The 15361-nt window shown below is 33.7% G+C and overlaps 1 protein-coding gene across 1 annotated transcript; it reads right to left on the minus strand.

The window, feature by feature from the left end:
* Nucleotides 1-206: 206 nt before the first annotated feature.
* On the minus strand, nt 207-9377 carry LOC130806409 (probable pectin methylesterase CGR2). Its single transcript, XM_057671475.1, has 7 exons — nt 9166-9377; nt 6175-6344; nt 5002-5041; nt 4707-4745; nt 4251-4625; nt 1771-1826; nt 207-718 (listed from the first exon to the last, which is right to left on the minus strand). The coding sequence occupies exons 2-7, from the start codon at nt 6295-6297 to the stop codon at nt 566-568; spliced, it is 786 nt and encodes a 261-aa protein (XP_057527458.1). The 5' UTR covers nt 6298-6344; nt 9166-9377; the 3' UTR covers nt 207-565.
* Between the last annotated feature and the right edge of the window lie 5984 nt (nt 9378-15361).

A 15361-nucleotide genomic window follows, 5' to 3' on the forward strand; every position in this document is an offset into this window, starting at 1 on the left:
CTAATCGGCTACGCCCTAGGTTCGAGTTGGCAGTTGGTGCCATTTGCGCAAGAGCTCATCAACCAAGTTACCGCCCTTAACGAAACCACGATGAAGCAGTCCATTTCTAATCACCAATGAGAATAGTGCATGCACATACCATCAGAGACACACCAACATTTCAAAATAACAACTCAAGCAATCTACTTTTGAAACATTACAGCTAATTTAAGCTTTCGAGCTAATTTCGCCCGAAAATCATTTATACATACTCTTTTAACTTATAGGCGTTGATCAACAATAACAATCAAAATTGACAAAGTATGACGATAAATATCAATTGCAGCGGCCTACAACTTTGGCATTAGATGACACAACAATTGAAGCATGGAAGATGATAACTTTCCATGATACATTTGGCGTAAAGAGAACGAATGGAAACATTGATCTAAAGCTAGCTTAAGATTACATGAATTTCGTACTTTCTTTGATGGCATACTATAATATAATCTGATCTATGCGGGAAAGTGAATTACGCATCATTTTGACGCCGAAACTTGTAAAGAAATAGATGATACCACAAATCTCAAGGATATGCATTCAAGTGAAAAACTTGACAAGCTGGCCGGTATGATCGCTTTGCGGTAGCCTGATCAAACTTCTTCGTTGCAGCTTCATTCTCTTCTAAGCTTGTTTGAACAAAATATCTAATCCACCAAGAAGCGCTCCGCAATTTTGCCTTTACAAAGAAGAGATCAAACATCAAGCTTCATGACATTGGTGAACAAAATTGTGATGAGGATGATATCGAGATTTATTGTCTATTCACCATGTGAAACGTAAGAAATGACAAGAATGGTCTAGATTCAAATGAAGGTTATGGTGACCTAGGTATATACTGATTGCTGTTCACAAACCGTGCAACATAGAACGAGCGAATTTTAACCAGAAAACAAGCATCATATAATAATTCTCTTCATTCCTAATTAATTAACAAATCATGTTTCTATTTTAAGCCTACTTCAAAAAAAGCGTTTCTATTTTAAGCGTTCTAAAAGAAAGCATCATATATCAACACCATTAATAAAACGCAATGATAACGAGAAAATGCAAAAATTTCACAACATTCTCTCTGTTTACTTTTAAGCTATGCAATCTAAACTGAAGATGGTCAGTCAGATGAAGTGAGACTGAAGACTGCGAGATTGATCTGTTACAATATATAACATATCTTGGAGCCTCAACCATAAGCTTAAGCTTTTGGTTGAGTTGGTTCTTTGACATGGTATCAGAAGCCATCGTGACATAAGGTCACGTGTTCAAATCTCAACTACCCCTCATTTAAAGAGAATATTTAGCAGTAGGTATAAGAAGGATTTGTACTGCATTCACACTTCTATTCCAAAGAGCTCTTGTGAGAGGGGCAGTATTAGAGTATATAACATATCTTGGAGCCTCAATCATAAGCTTATGCTTTTGGTTGAATTGGTTCTTTGACATGATCTTAAGTTTTCTGCACAAACAGTACATTTGCAACACAATTTCAAACTACATCCATAAATATAGGAATGTAAGGTATAGAATTTCCCGTAGAGAATAAAGAACATGCAATACGTATGATGCAGTAATGCATGACACTGAAACAGTATCTCTCTCTCTCTCTCTCTCTCTGCTTTTGCATACTGCAGTATAACTTGAGAATCCAACTTCTCATGTCGAACCATCATTTTTCATTCTCGAAATGAAAGGACAGAGGTATGTGAAGATAAAATTCAGAAGTTCGTCACTTACAGGACGGCCAAATTTTGAGAGCTCAGCAACCTTGGCTCTTTGTTGTCCAGGATAACCTATTAAATAAAATAGTAAAAGAAAAATGTAATTTTACAAAAACGGAAAAATAATCTAAATCAAAAATGCAATACAATCATAACAAGATTGTCAATAGTAACATCGATTCTTATCTACTAGGGCTCGAGTATCGATGGAATGTCGACAACAATTACTCAAAGATTGTTCTCTAGTTTTTAAACAGAGATGTGTAACTATAAACTTGCGTAAGACAAACCTATACAAAGTCATGCATGCAAGATAGCAGAATTTGGAAGCTTTGTGCAACATGGCTCAACTTTCAAACGGCAGCCGATAACCTTCAAGAATTAACTGACCTCTCTGTTTTTGTTTAAACTATGTATATTTTTGGTAATGCCCCTAAATTCAAAATTATATTAATTTTGTCTTAAAATACGTTTATAAAAGATTAACTATAGAGAAAACACTTCTCCTCCGTCCCTTTAAAATTGCAACATTTACTCAAAAGCTCTCCCACAGATTTGGGTTTAGTTGCAATCTTAATGGGACAGAGTAAAAAATAACACAAAAGCACATTATAGCCAGACTCGACCCAAAAATTATATATGCATTGCAGTCCCTCCTTTTGATTTCAAGGGAGGAATAAACGAGACAGTCAAAGAAAGATTGGAAATAGTATTATGCAGCATAATTTCAGTAAGTAATTAGATATGAATGTATGACACTGAAACCATCCATCCTTATTATAAATATAAACTTCAGTCATAACAGTTGAAGATATATACTTAGTCGAACCATGGTGTTGATTTACATGTGCCGGATGGGCTACAACGGCCCCAAAATTTTTATGTCCCTTTTTTATAAGTTTAAGGTTGATATTAACTTCAATTGTATTGAAATATAATTTACAGTTATTGTAAAGTAATGCGTTTTTGATGGTTTTTAAAGTAATTTGAAATAAATTTATAAAAGTTGTGATTTTATTATTAGGGCCCTAAGTTTTAAGATTGGAACAGGGCCTCCAAGAGCTCATCAAACATCAATGTGGGTAGCTATTATGCCATTCGCAAATAGAAAAAATATCAAGAATAATTCAACTGTTTTATGATTTTGCTACAATAGTTTCATATAATTATTAACCATGAATAATTCAACCTTAAAGATGCTGTTTGCTCACAACATAATTAGCACTTTTAGTGACCTATTATTACAGGTTAAGTACCAAAAAAGAATTATTGAAATAAAATCAAGAAAAAAAGGATAAATTATATACATTCCATTTCATTGCCCCAACGCCATATAAAAATATTTTAAAAATAAGAAAACTCACCATTCTACCATCCTCCCCTCCCCACCGCCACTTCCCCTCCCCTCTCTCCCTTACCCCCCAACTCCCCTAATTATAACCGACATCCATCTCTCCTTTTGCGGTTTCACTATTATATGGATGAACTTAGCTTCTAGCATCCATCTCCATTACCCCAAAGCTTTGATCACGCAGTAGGTTTGACATTATATAAAAGGAATGTCAAACCTACTGCGTGATCAAAGCTTTGGGATGCTAAAGTTGTGCCCATTATGTTGAAAACATTTCCTGATTCTAACTTGTAATGGAGAACCAAAACGCTAATCTTATACATGATCACTTTTTATTTTTCATGCTGTGTAAAATGAGGTGGAACACATCCAATAATTTAATACTTGCATATAATCCACATGGTAACACCAAGAACAAGGATATAGGAGTAAGTAAAGCAAAAAATTCCATGATCAATTAGGACTTGGAAATGATTCTCTCCAGTTATCCAATTCAAATATGAACCAATAAATCATTGTATTAATGCCCTTAAAGTTAAACCTTAAAAGATAGAATTATGAAGAGAAATTCTTTTAGGGTCATGTTTACTTTACGGGAATATTGTTACCTAGGGGAGGGCGGTTGTCAATGAGGGTGGGAAAGAAAGGTGGTCATCAGGATTTAGAGAATGGTGGTGGGAGGGTCTCTGGTAGAGGTTGGGGGGTTGTCGTCGGTGATTGGTGAAGGGGAGGCAGTGGATGACCCATGACCATAGGGAATGGGAAGAATGGATTTTTTTTTTTTCCTATAAAAAAAAGATAATAAAAATAATTTTTTTATTTTATTTTTGGGCATAATACTTGTAATTAGGTCAGCTTAGTGCACTCTGAGCAAACACTCCCCAAAGATTTATAGTTCATCAAATCTAGGGATTATTGTAGGGAAATCACAAAAAGTTTAGATACGTCTACGTCAAAGTCAAAGTCAGCAGCCCAATATCCAGCACAAGGCACAAAAAGATTAGATCATTTTGGCAATTTTTCTTTGCAAATATTGTAAATAATAATATATCCAAAGCATAAGCTTATTCAAACACAACTCCGAAATGGACAATCAAAATATTGCAGCAGAAAAAGAATAAATTTTTGAAGATTTGAAGTGTTACCAGTGAAAATAACAAGCCCCTTAGAAGCAACCCTGGCCAATTCCGGAAGTGTTCTATTAAGGTATCGAGGAGACAAATAATCCAAGGCATCCGATACCATAACAAGTGAAAACGATTTTGCACGATATGGAAGAGGAAATTTGATATCAGCAACCCGCACAATTCCATTGCGCACAAGTTTCTGGCACTGACTATCAGCATCATCTATGTCATACGGTTCTACTCCCCATGCTTCAATGTCATCTTCTTTTATAAGCTTAGACACTACAGAACAGGTATCCGGGCCTACGTGCAACACTTTACGCATGCTGTCTCCATATGCTTTCTTTAGAAAAGGCAAGGCCTGTTGCAGCTCTAAAGTGCATGACACACCACCTACCGAGAGGCACGGTAAGGTCATATGCGACATTCTAAAACAGGAAAGCAAATTAGGTAGTAATATGGACATAAAGTTACCTTCAAATTTACTCACAACATCAACACCTCTTGTGCGACCTAAAACACAAAGAAAACATGTTGAGACTATAATTAATGACCGGTGTCACATAATTCGTTAATCTCCTCGCGAATCGCAAATCGAAAAAAGTGAATTATGGTCGGTTTTGGGCAATTCTTGGACAAATTTGAGCGAATCGCGAATTCAAAAAGTGAATGAGCTAGCGAATCATGTGACACTGTTTATGACTTGTAGTGAATAGGTGAACGAAAATAATCAAACGAAGTCATGCATGATGACAGATGTATCACATACCTGAACCACTGAATGAGTAGGCAATGAAAAGGAATGCACCCTGAAATTGATGAGAAGAAATTAAGGAGTATTCTCTGAATTGTATTGGTGTTTTTGACGCACAAACATACTACAAAGAAATATCACTCTACTTGCAAGATATAGTGACAAGAAGCAGAAGAGGAAGCAAGGAATACAAATAATTTACACAAAACACAAATTCTCGGATGAAACAGTCTCATGATGAGACTATCTCTATTGGGCTAGCTCAATGTGCATTACTATCTTAATGTAATCACTTATAATCTTAAAGTAATCACGTAAAATTTTAAAATGATCTCTCTTTATAGTCGTAAAGAGATCACTTATAACCTTAAAGTGATCATTTACAATCTTAAAGTAATCTTAGAGAAATGGGCTAATCATTGATGAGAAGAAATTAACAAGTATTCTCACCATGAAAGGGTCTCATACAAGACGAGTTGTGTCTGAAAAGAAGCAACTAAGAACTCGTTTACAGTCAATTAAAATTACTGACCATATATAAATTAAGAGTTTAATACAAAGCCTGTTCTAAACAATGTTAACAAGTATAGGGTGTCACAACCATAGAAAAAAATCGCGGTAGCGAATGCCTTTGCAGAAACGGTCGCGGTGTCGCAGAAAACGGCTATAACAGAGAAATAACGCGAATCGCAGCCAATGCAGTGTGTTTTTTTTAGAAAAAATCACATAAGAAGAGTTTTGAACTTATAATTGCATTTTTGTAGTTGAACTACTTTTATTATGCAAGAATATGCAACTAGCTATTACAATTGCAATATAATTAAGATTCATTTAGTGTATAGTTAATTAGCTTATTAGTTATTAGTTAATTATTTTGTATATCAACTAAAATTATGAGTAACTCTAATTTACGTGAGCGTAATAATCAAAGTTAATGGGGTATTAATGAATTTTTAACGAGAAGACAAATAACGTTGTAATGGTGAAAAATCATTATAATGTAAAATAATGGGCGTTTAGATTGTGAATTTCACGAACCGTTATATAACGGGATTTAACGGCAACTTTCAAAGAAGTTATATAACGGGCATTACGTCACGTAACGGGAGAGTTTGTATTCTACATGTTAGTACAAAAAAGTGCTAACTGCTTCGGTATAGCTGTTGTATGTATAGGAAATAAGAGTACCAAAACAACAAGCCCCAAGGACAAATAGGGTGATGAGCGAGATTTTGACTGCAACGACCCAACCAGAGAAGTGGTTCCGCTTTCAACTAATCGGCGATTAGGATTCACAGGCCGACGTGACATGGCAAACTGGATTGACAAGGATGATAATATGCACACTTGTAATGCACCTGCAAAAAAACAATCAAATAACTTATTTAACAGATATGAATCACGCTTTTCGTAATATTTGTTATTTTCCAAGAAAAATGAATTAGATCAAACATAATAGTCAGATACATACCAATTTCTAAAAGGAAACCAACTAACAATAGCAAGACATAATGTATTAGAGATTTTTTTCAGTAATAACTCCCTCTCTACAAGATAATACACAAAATTGCAAACACTTTAGTGTTGCTGCCCAATCTTTATATCACTTCAACCACTAGTTTTACAAGTATCTTATAATGGAAAAAAAAAAAAAACACAATAAAACTACCCCACCAAAAAATAAAACAAATCATGCAACAATCAGGGTAAAAGTAGTAAAGAGATCAATAAAGAAAAGGACTATAATCAAAAGTGTTTGAACGACAGGTCCATTCCCAAAATATAAAATGATCTCAACTTTCTTTTATGTTTATACTTCCTTATAATCCCTTCATTTACTAAAACATCAAATCTATCTAGTCTCTTAGAAAATATCCTCGTTTTCCCCTCACCCTATGGCTTCCTCGCCAAACCTCACAATTGACACAACACAAAAGTTTTTTCACCTAACTTGACACTAGTAAATCAACTGTTGTGTTTGGGAAGAGTAGAAATATGTCCGTCAGACTCCCGTTTAGGGCAAGGCAAGAAATTGCAGTCTTACCTTTACAACTAAATCAACTATAGGTAAGTCCAAATTTGCTAAGAATCAAAAATTCCCAGGTGGAGAGAATAGTTAATTTAATACACTTTGACACAGAAGAATACACTGAAGCCTTTCTAACAGATTGCTTCGAGGTTCTTTCTAAGATTTCTCTATATGCCCAAGGAAAAATGCAATATGACACCAACGACCAAACACACTTTCAAATATGTTTACATTCCATGGCTAAAAAAATGAGCTACAAAATGCGTACCTAATTCCCGAAGCAACTAGAAAACCCAACTTCCCATAAAGATGTTTAATCATTTATGCTCAAAATATATCAAACACACTTTTCCTTCCAAAGCTGCTACTTAAGTTTAACATTCTAGCAGTGATCTATCATCACAAAATTGGTTGCAAGAAATTCACCAAGACGCAAATTTAAACAAGAAGTCTCCATATGTAAACCCTTCACTTTCTTTTTTGTCGTTCCTAAATTATGAGCTCAAACTCTTTTGCCAATTTGAAGGTAATATTTTGATTGTTTCCCTAAACAAAGTTTGCAAGTGGCAAGCACATGGTGCACTAAATAGATATGGATCTAGAGTCTAAGCACTATGTGAAGGCATGAGGCACTAGCCTCATTGCAGGGAGGCATTGTGCTTCATATTGCGCCTTAAGTGCCTATGCATGTTTTGATCCTTAAATGTGCATTGGCCTATTAATCCTTGAGCCTCTCATCTAGAAGGCGCTTTTATAAACATTCTACCTATATAAACTATTAGAGTATATAACATATCCTGGAGCCTCAACTAAAAGTTTAAGTTGATGGTTGCAAATCCTGGCCCCTGGGGCCTCAACCATCAGCTTAAGCTTTAGGTTGAGGCCCCAGGATATGTTATATACTCTAACATAAACATTTTGATTTCTGCGTACAAAAAAGGATTATGCCGCAATAATACGAACGGAAAAAGTTTGCTAAGGAGAATGTTCAACTCTACTCTTGTCTTCCTTATTCATTCCTAAACTGTGAGCTCATCATTTATGCCAATCCAAAGGTAGCGTTTTGAGGCTTTCCCTAGCTCAAAAATATATTTATGCATATTTATCCATGAAGTCATAACAATTCACAATTCACTCATATTAAATCCAGTCATTGATGTAACCTTTACAGTGCTATCACTTGTAAGTTGTAAAGCAGTGCACATAACAGAAGAGAAAAATAAAAAGCACATCTTGTTTCTCTAGGTGAAACAATACTATAAACTAATTTTTTTTATTGGTATTAAACGACACCATTGCATTACCCTAATGCCACTTGAATCGCCACTGCCTAGGACAGACATAAATAAACAAAGTGATCAATTCATTACAGCAATTTATTCCAGTCAAAGATGAATCCTTTACAACCCCATCAATTGTATTCTTGTAAGATGCAAAGCAATGCACTTGATAGAAATCAAAGAACTTTAGCTTTCTCTAGGAAAAAGAACACTACCATTCATCTCTCCCAATGCCACAAAAGACAATCTTACCAATAGGACAAGAGGGCAATTAGGCAGGCCGGGGCCCGGAATAAGTCATGACCAATGTGGCATGATTCACTAATTGCCTTGCGAATTTCGAATAAAAAAAGCAAATTTTGGGCTATTTTAGGGTCATGTTGAGCGAATCGCGAATTCAAAAAAGTGAAAATGAATTGATGACCCGAATTATTTGATTAAAAGTTCAATTAATAATGAAGTGTATAACACAGGAGAATAGCAGCTCAGTTAGTTCAACACACAAACTGTGACGAGTGTTCGGCCACCCTCTACTATTGTTCTAGATTCCTCACTATTAGGGTAAGGGAAATGATATGTGAAACGGGCCAAAAATATGAGAAAAGCTTATAGAATTGCACAAAAATTTAACAGATATCTTGGTTTCAAACATCAAATTGCGCTCAAAATCTAGAACCCATTATTCTTAAATACATTTTAACGAATCCCATAAGAACAAATCAATCAATTACTAAATTTTATGATAAAAACAATTAAACAACCATAATTTACAACCAAACCCAAATAACAAGCAATAAAAACAACAGAAGTTTCAATAAAAAAAATCAGATTAATGCTGAGATGAAACAAGATATATAGAGAAGTACTTACAAGAATTTGTACTGATAAATCAATGTTTATGCAATAAACGATTTGTAGATATTAAAGATTTGGGATTTTAGATCTGAATAAGAACGAAAGGTTATCTAACTTGGAGCTTTAAACGACAGTGGAGAGATGTAGACCCTCAAACTCAAACCTTAATCCAAGCATCAGTTCTTTCCTACTTTCCAATTTTATTTTATTTTTTTAGAAAATTTTACAATGTTCTCTAATCTCTTGTGTCAATGTGATTTTTATTTTAAATAGGGAAATAGTTAAAAATAAATTTATATATGCTCAAAATAAATTCAATAATAATAATAATAATAATAATAATAATAATTATTATTATTATTATTATTATTATTATTATTATTATTATTATTATTATTATTTTCTTAATTAATTACTAAGAATGAAAATATTAATAAATAATAGGTGATGTGAATTTGCTTTCAGCGTATCAAGTAATTATTATTTTATTATTGACAATTTTTCCTTTTATATTTTTTTCTTGATATTTTTTTATGTTTAAAATTATCGTCGACAATCACAATTGTCTATTACAATCACAGTTATTCTACTAAAAACAAAAAAAAAACACCTAATTTGTATTTGAGCGGTTCTAACACACCAAAAATACTTTCAGACCAAGACTAAGATACATCCAACTTAGGTTTTAAATAAAGCCGAAATATACCCAAATGATTTTTGGGCATCATGCACAATGGTTTAAACACATGATCATATTGTGTATGGACTATAATCCAAATACAAATAGATACAACTAAGTCGTAGTAACGCAAATAAAGCACTCAATTTATTTTACAATCAAAAATTCATTGTCACTTGTTTCATTTTAAGTGGCGAAGTGAATATGAGCTTGAAATATTTGTTTAGTGTACAAGATTATTAAAAACAATCACATAAATATGAATTTTTTTCTTAGAAAATACAATTCCTAATTCTTGATGGATCAGCTGATTAGAATAAAAAAGTTAAATATAAATTAAAGAAGCACAAGCAAGAAATTACAATAAGAGTTATGAGTAACTTTGTTGCACTCCTCATTTTTTATGTAATCTAACAATCACAACAATTACAAACAATCTTTCACTAAAGTATGTATCTCCCACATCCACATCAAAATCAAAACCACATCAAGTTTTTGGTGTCGTTACCGAAAAGCTATGGTTAATTTTTTCTTTGTTCTTTAAGTTACATGATATGACTCTTTGCTATGCCCCCTCCCCAAGATCTTACCCTTGTTTTGTGTTATCCTAAATGCACAAGAGATCTTATTTTTAAGAACGGTTAGACCTTGAGATATATACTACAATTTATAGGTTAAACGCAAATAGGACTACAGGAGAAGGGTCAGATAAGAACAAGAAGTAATGGCCAACAATAATCAGTCATTCGACCAAATGGTATTCCCTTGCTCACCCAATTATCGATTCATAGCATCGTCAAATCACGTGGAGAACTTTGAGCTGAAACTTCACTTTCTTCCAAAGATTGAGAGCAATCAGTTCGGAAGGCACGGTTTTGAAAACCTACACAATCGCATTTTCGACTTCCTACAGCAATGTGACATTATCATTGCCAAAGATCTTTCTGCAAAGGTAATATGAATGTGACTTTTCCCCTTCAATCTGAAAAATAAAGCAAACTCTTAGTTAAAAGCTGAGTCAGTAGGCATCTACAAACCATGGGTGTATTAGCCATTGCGTTCATGACAAAGTTCTACCCCCTATGTAAGCTTTCTTAAATTAAGATGCAGTTGCAAAACTTCAAATAGTAACCCTTCGAATCATTTTCTAAAAACTTGGGAGAGGTTGAAGGACCTCCAAATAAAGTTTCCTCCCCACCATATTTCCAACTAGCTACTAGTCTAGCCATCTTATAATTGTCTGTTCGGTGAGCACAAGTCATATATCAATGTAGCATGCGGTGAAAACATGCATGGACTCAAAATTACCACACCTCTTTAGGGTCTTTGGAATAATGACTAAAAATGGATTCTAATGGGGTAACGAAAGGAGGTCACAATCATAATAGTGGAGCACACGCAATAATGAAACCATAAAGGTTCTCACACACTAAATAGATGCTGACTTTATGGTTATGAAAGTTTCTGAAGAGGTGAAGACCCCTATTATCCCAAAAGATGTTGTTTAAATACATTTGGGGTGTTGATCGATGTAAAATGAAAATGTTAGAGCAAGTGCCCAATCTACCTAACGTGATGGTGTTGTGAGCAACACAAGAGAGCCTTCGATTTGTCATGGTGATGATTCAACGAAGGATATGGGTATGGTGCATAAGAGAGGCCTTGGTGAAGGCAAGGGAGTGCACAATATGAGATATGACTTGTGCTATAGCAGGAGCGGCACTCTCGATACATAATTAACATTAATAATTATACTAAGATAAATAATGTGAAAGTGTAAAACGCCGAACTTCTAAAAACCACTTAAATTAAAACCGTTCAAAACATATAAGTTAAAAAAAATCTTACAACTAAGAAAATATAACATAAGGTTTGCTTAAATATGATAAAAAAACATAAGTACAATATAGTCATCCAAGTCATTAAGTAAAATCAATGCAGCTAAGTCCTCGATAGAATAATTAAAGTTGCGACCTGGATTGAAACCTGAGCTAAATTTTCCTGCAAAACACTGTTATTCATAATACGGATGACAGCCGATTAAATTGGTCAGCGATAAAGTCGAGTACAATTTCTTCAACAAGCTTATGATGCGATAGTTAAATCATGCTTACAAAATAATCATCAAGCACAATATAGAAGGTTATTACTCATTATTGACCTTTACTAATTTATTAAGTTATATTCTCAATACTTGTAGAAGTTCATTACTGCTACTAAATACTAATAACCTTAATGCTTATTTAATCAAGTTCAATTAAGCCTCATAACTTTACCATCATAGCACATCACAAGATCACATCAATAATGACAACTGATATATGTAAGGGTTTAGTTAGGTGAGGACCGTAGTCCTAAACCCTAACTGTGGTGGGAGTCGTCACTCCTCTCAATATTGTTATGCTCGAGATTTCACAGCATGGGTTTTTCTCGGAACCCCTGTCTGACACCGCATTTTACGTGCCGGCTAACACGGACGTCGGGATTTACATGCTGGTCCATGGTTCGACGTTACCTTACTATCAGAGTCATACAATCAATATCATGCAATATCAAACAAGACTCTAAACCGAAATAGTTTACATTCTTATAAGTCAAACTTCCACTAGTCTAAATGTTGACAATTATACCCTTTTAATATAAATAAATTACTAGTATCTAATAAATTAATATTAATTAAATAATAATTTTTCGTAGCTATACTAAGATTTCTGAGGCTAAACTAAGTCATTATTATGTCCCAAATAATCATAAAAGTCAAGGGTAATATTTCTAAGCACTTAATAACGTATTTTATCAAATAACCAAATAAAATAGTAAAACGGATGTATCATAACTATGAAAAATAATCCAACAAGTTATTAAGGGTCCAAAATCTAAATGAAATGAGTTTTCAAGAAAAACAACGCTAAGCATTTCAACAAATTAGTTTGACTATTTTACTGATAAACCGATTAATGATTCTTTATAATTACTTGAGTCAAAAATTTTTTTTTATCAAAATACCAAGATGATATGGAATCATTTTAAAGAGATAAGTTTATTTAACTAATAAAATTCATGATTGTTATTTTAAATAATTAATACAATCATTTTAGCCATAAAACGATATATATATATATATATATATATATATATATATATATATATATATATATATATATATATATATATATATATATATATATATATATATATATATATATATATATATATATATATATATATATATATATATATATATATATATATATATATATATATATATATACACGCATGGCCACGGGGCGGGTTACCCGGAACCGAACCGGTCCCGAACCGCTTGGAACCGGAACCGTTTGCGACAGGTTCCGAACCGCGAAACCGTGAAACCGCCGGAAAAAACCGTCGTGAACCGGGTAAAAAACCCGCGGTTTGGAACCGGAACCGGTCCAACGGTTCCATGGAACCGGGACCAGTCCGGTTGAACCGGCCCACCGGTTCCATGGAACCGGTTCGCCAAAATGTGACCGTTACGTTACCGTTAGCTAGCCGTTGCCTTCTCCTCTATATATACTCATCACTTTCAATCATTTTCATTCACAACTCATCTCTTCTCCTACTCTCTCTACTTACTCTCTCTACTTAATTCTTTAATTACACAATTATTCTCTTAATTACATAATTAGTCTTTTAATTATTTCTTAATTTAGTTAGTTACATAATTAATTATTTATTTATTTCTTAATTCTATATTTCTATTATTACTTCAATATTATCAATCATGTCTTCATTTTTGAAAAAAGCCACAAAAAAAGTTACTAAAGTGGCAAAATCATTGGGAGGTTCCAGTTCCTCCAAAAGAAAGGCCACTTCTACTCCGTCGATATCAACAACACCTTCCATTAGTAATTATAATTATGAACATAATTATCCGGAAGGGTACGACCCAGAGTTACATAATTATGCAGAAGAAGTGGAAAGAGAAATACAAATTGATGAAGAAGAGAAACCAACGACCCCAATTGGGATACATATATCTCGACAGTCATCAACAAGATCACATGAAGAACAAGGAGAACAACAACAACAACGACAAGCTCGTGGTAAACGAGTCAATTTCCAAACTATCGGTTAGTTTTATAATTTTATTCTTCAAATTAATTAAACTTTAAATTATTTATTTATTTAATTATAGTTTTATAATTTTAAATTATTTATTTAGATGAAGACGAACCAGTAAGACAACCTTTTCCGGCAATGGCACCTCCTAGTGGTAGAGCTGTTTCACATGTGTGGTCGTATTTCACAAAAGAACCAACCGAGAATCCAGATATTTTCTTATTGCACTTGTCAAATTTGTGAAAGTCAAGGAGTAAAGCCCTTAGTTTCATACAGTTTCACCAGAGGTAAATACTTTTTAAGTTTTTTATACATACATAATACATTATACATTCATACATTATATATTCATATTTTATAAACATTTATTTATTGTGTTTTGTGAATACGTGTTAGGTGGTGGTACGGGATCTTTTAACAAACATTTGGCAAAGAAGCATGGAATCACAAAAGAAACTCATGCAGCAAGCGGGAGCGGGACCACAAGTGGAAGCCGACAGACACAATGGGACATTCCCAGCACAGGTATGCCTTTTAGATACAATCGTAATGACATGATTGATGAATTTTCTAGGTATGTAATTTGTGATGAATTGCCTTTTAACCACGGTGAAAGTAGGGCATACGAGCGTCTCACTAGAAAAACTTTGCAACCACAATATAGAGCAATCCCTAGAAGCACTCTTAAAAGACGCACAATTAAATTATACGAATCAATGCGCTATCAATTAGTTGAAATGTTTAAATCGTTTAATGGTAGGGTTAGCATAACAACTGACATTTGGTCTGCTCCCCCACATTTAGAACCTTATATGTGTGTAACAGCACACTGGATAGATCGAAATTGGATTATTCAAAAAAGAATAATTACTTTTGAGACAATGCCAGAAAGACATACCGGTGAAAACATAAAATATAGATTAGTAGAGATATGTAGAGAATGGAATTTATTAGATAAAATATTTTGTTGATCAACTGATAATGCAACCGCGAACATTAAATGTATAGAACTTTTGTTTAACGAACCTGCTTTTAGTTTAATCCTTGGGGGTAGCTTATTACACATACGTTGTTGTGCGCATATAATTAACTTATCTTGCCAAGCAGGCATAAAACAATTAAGTGTTTTATTATAACCAATTAGGGATATAGTGAAATGGCTTAGGATCGGAAATATAAAAAGACGATATAAACAATTATGTGACCAATACCAACTTAAAAAAGTGTATTGGTCATTAGATACTCCTACACGTTGGGGCTCAACCAACGATTTATTAACAAAGGCGATTGCTTATCGCCCAGTAATAACACAACTATATAGTGAGTGTACAGATAGTTTCATAGCTGATGACACTTGGGAATTAGCTACAGGTGTACATAACATATTAGAAGCGTATGACCACGCGACTAAGATTTTTTCTTATGTTTATG

This window comes from Amaranthus tricolor, chromosome 2, assembly GCF_026212465.1.
Source record: "Amaranthus tricolor cultivar Red isolate AtriRed21 chromosome 2, ASM2621246v1, whole genome shotgun sequence".
NCBI classification, from domain to species: domain Eukaryota; kingdom Viridiplantae; phylum Streptophyta; class Magnoliopsida; order Caryophyllales; family Amaranthaceae; genus Amaranthus; species Amaranthus tricolor.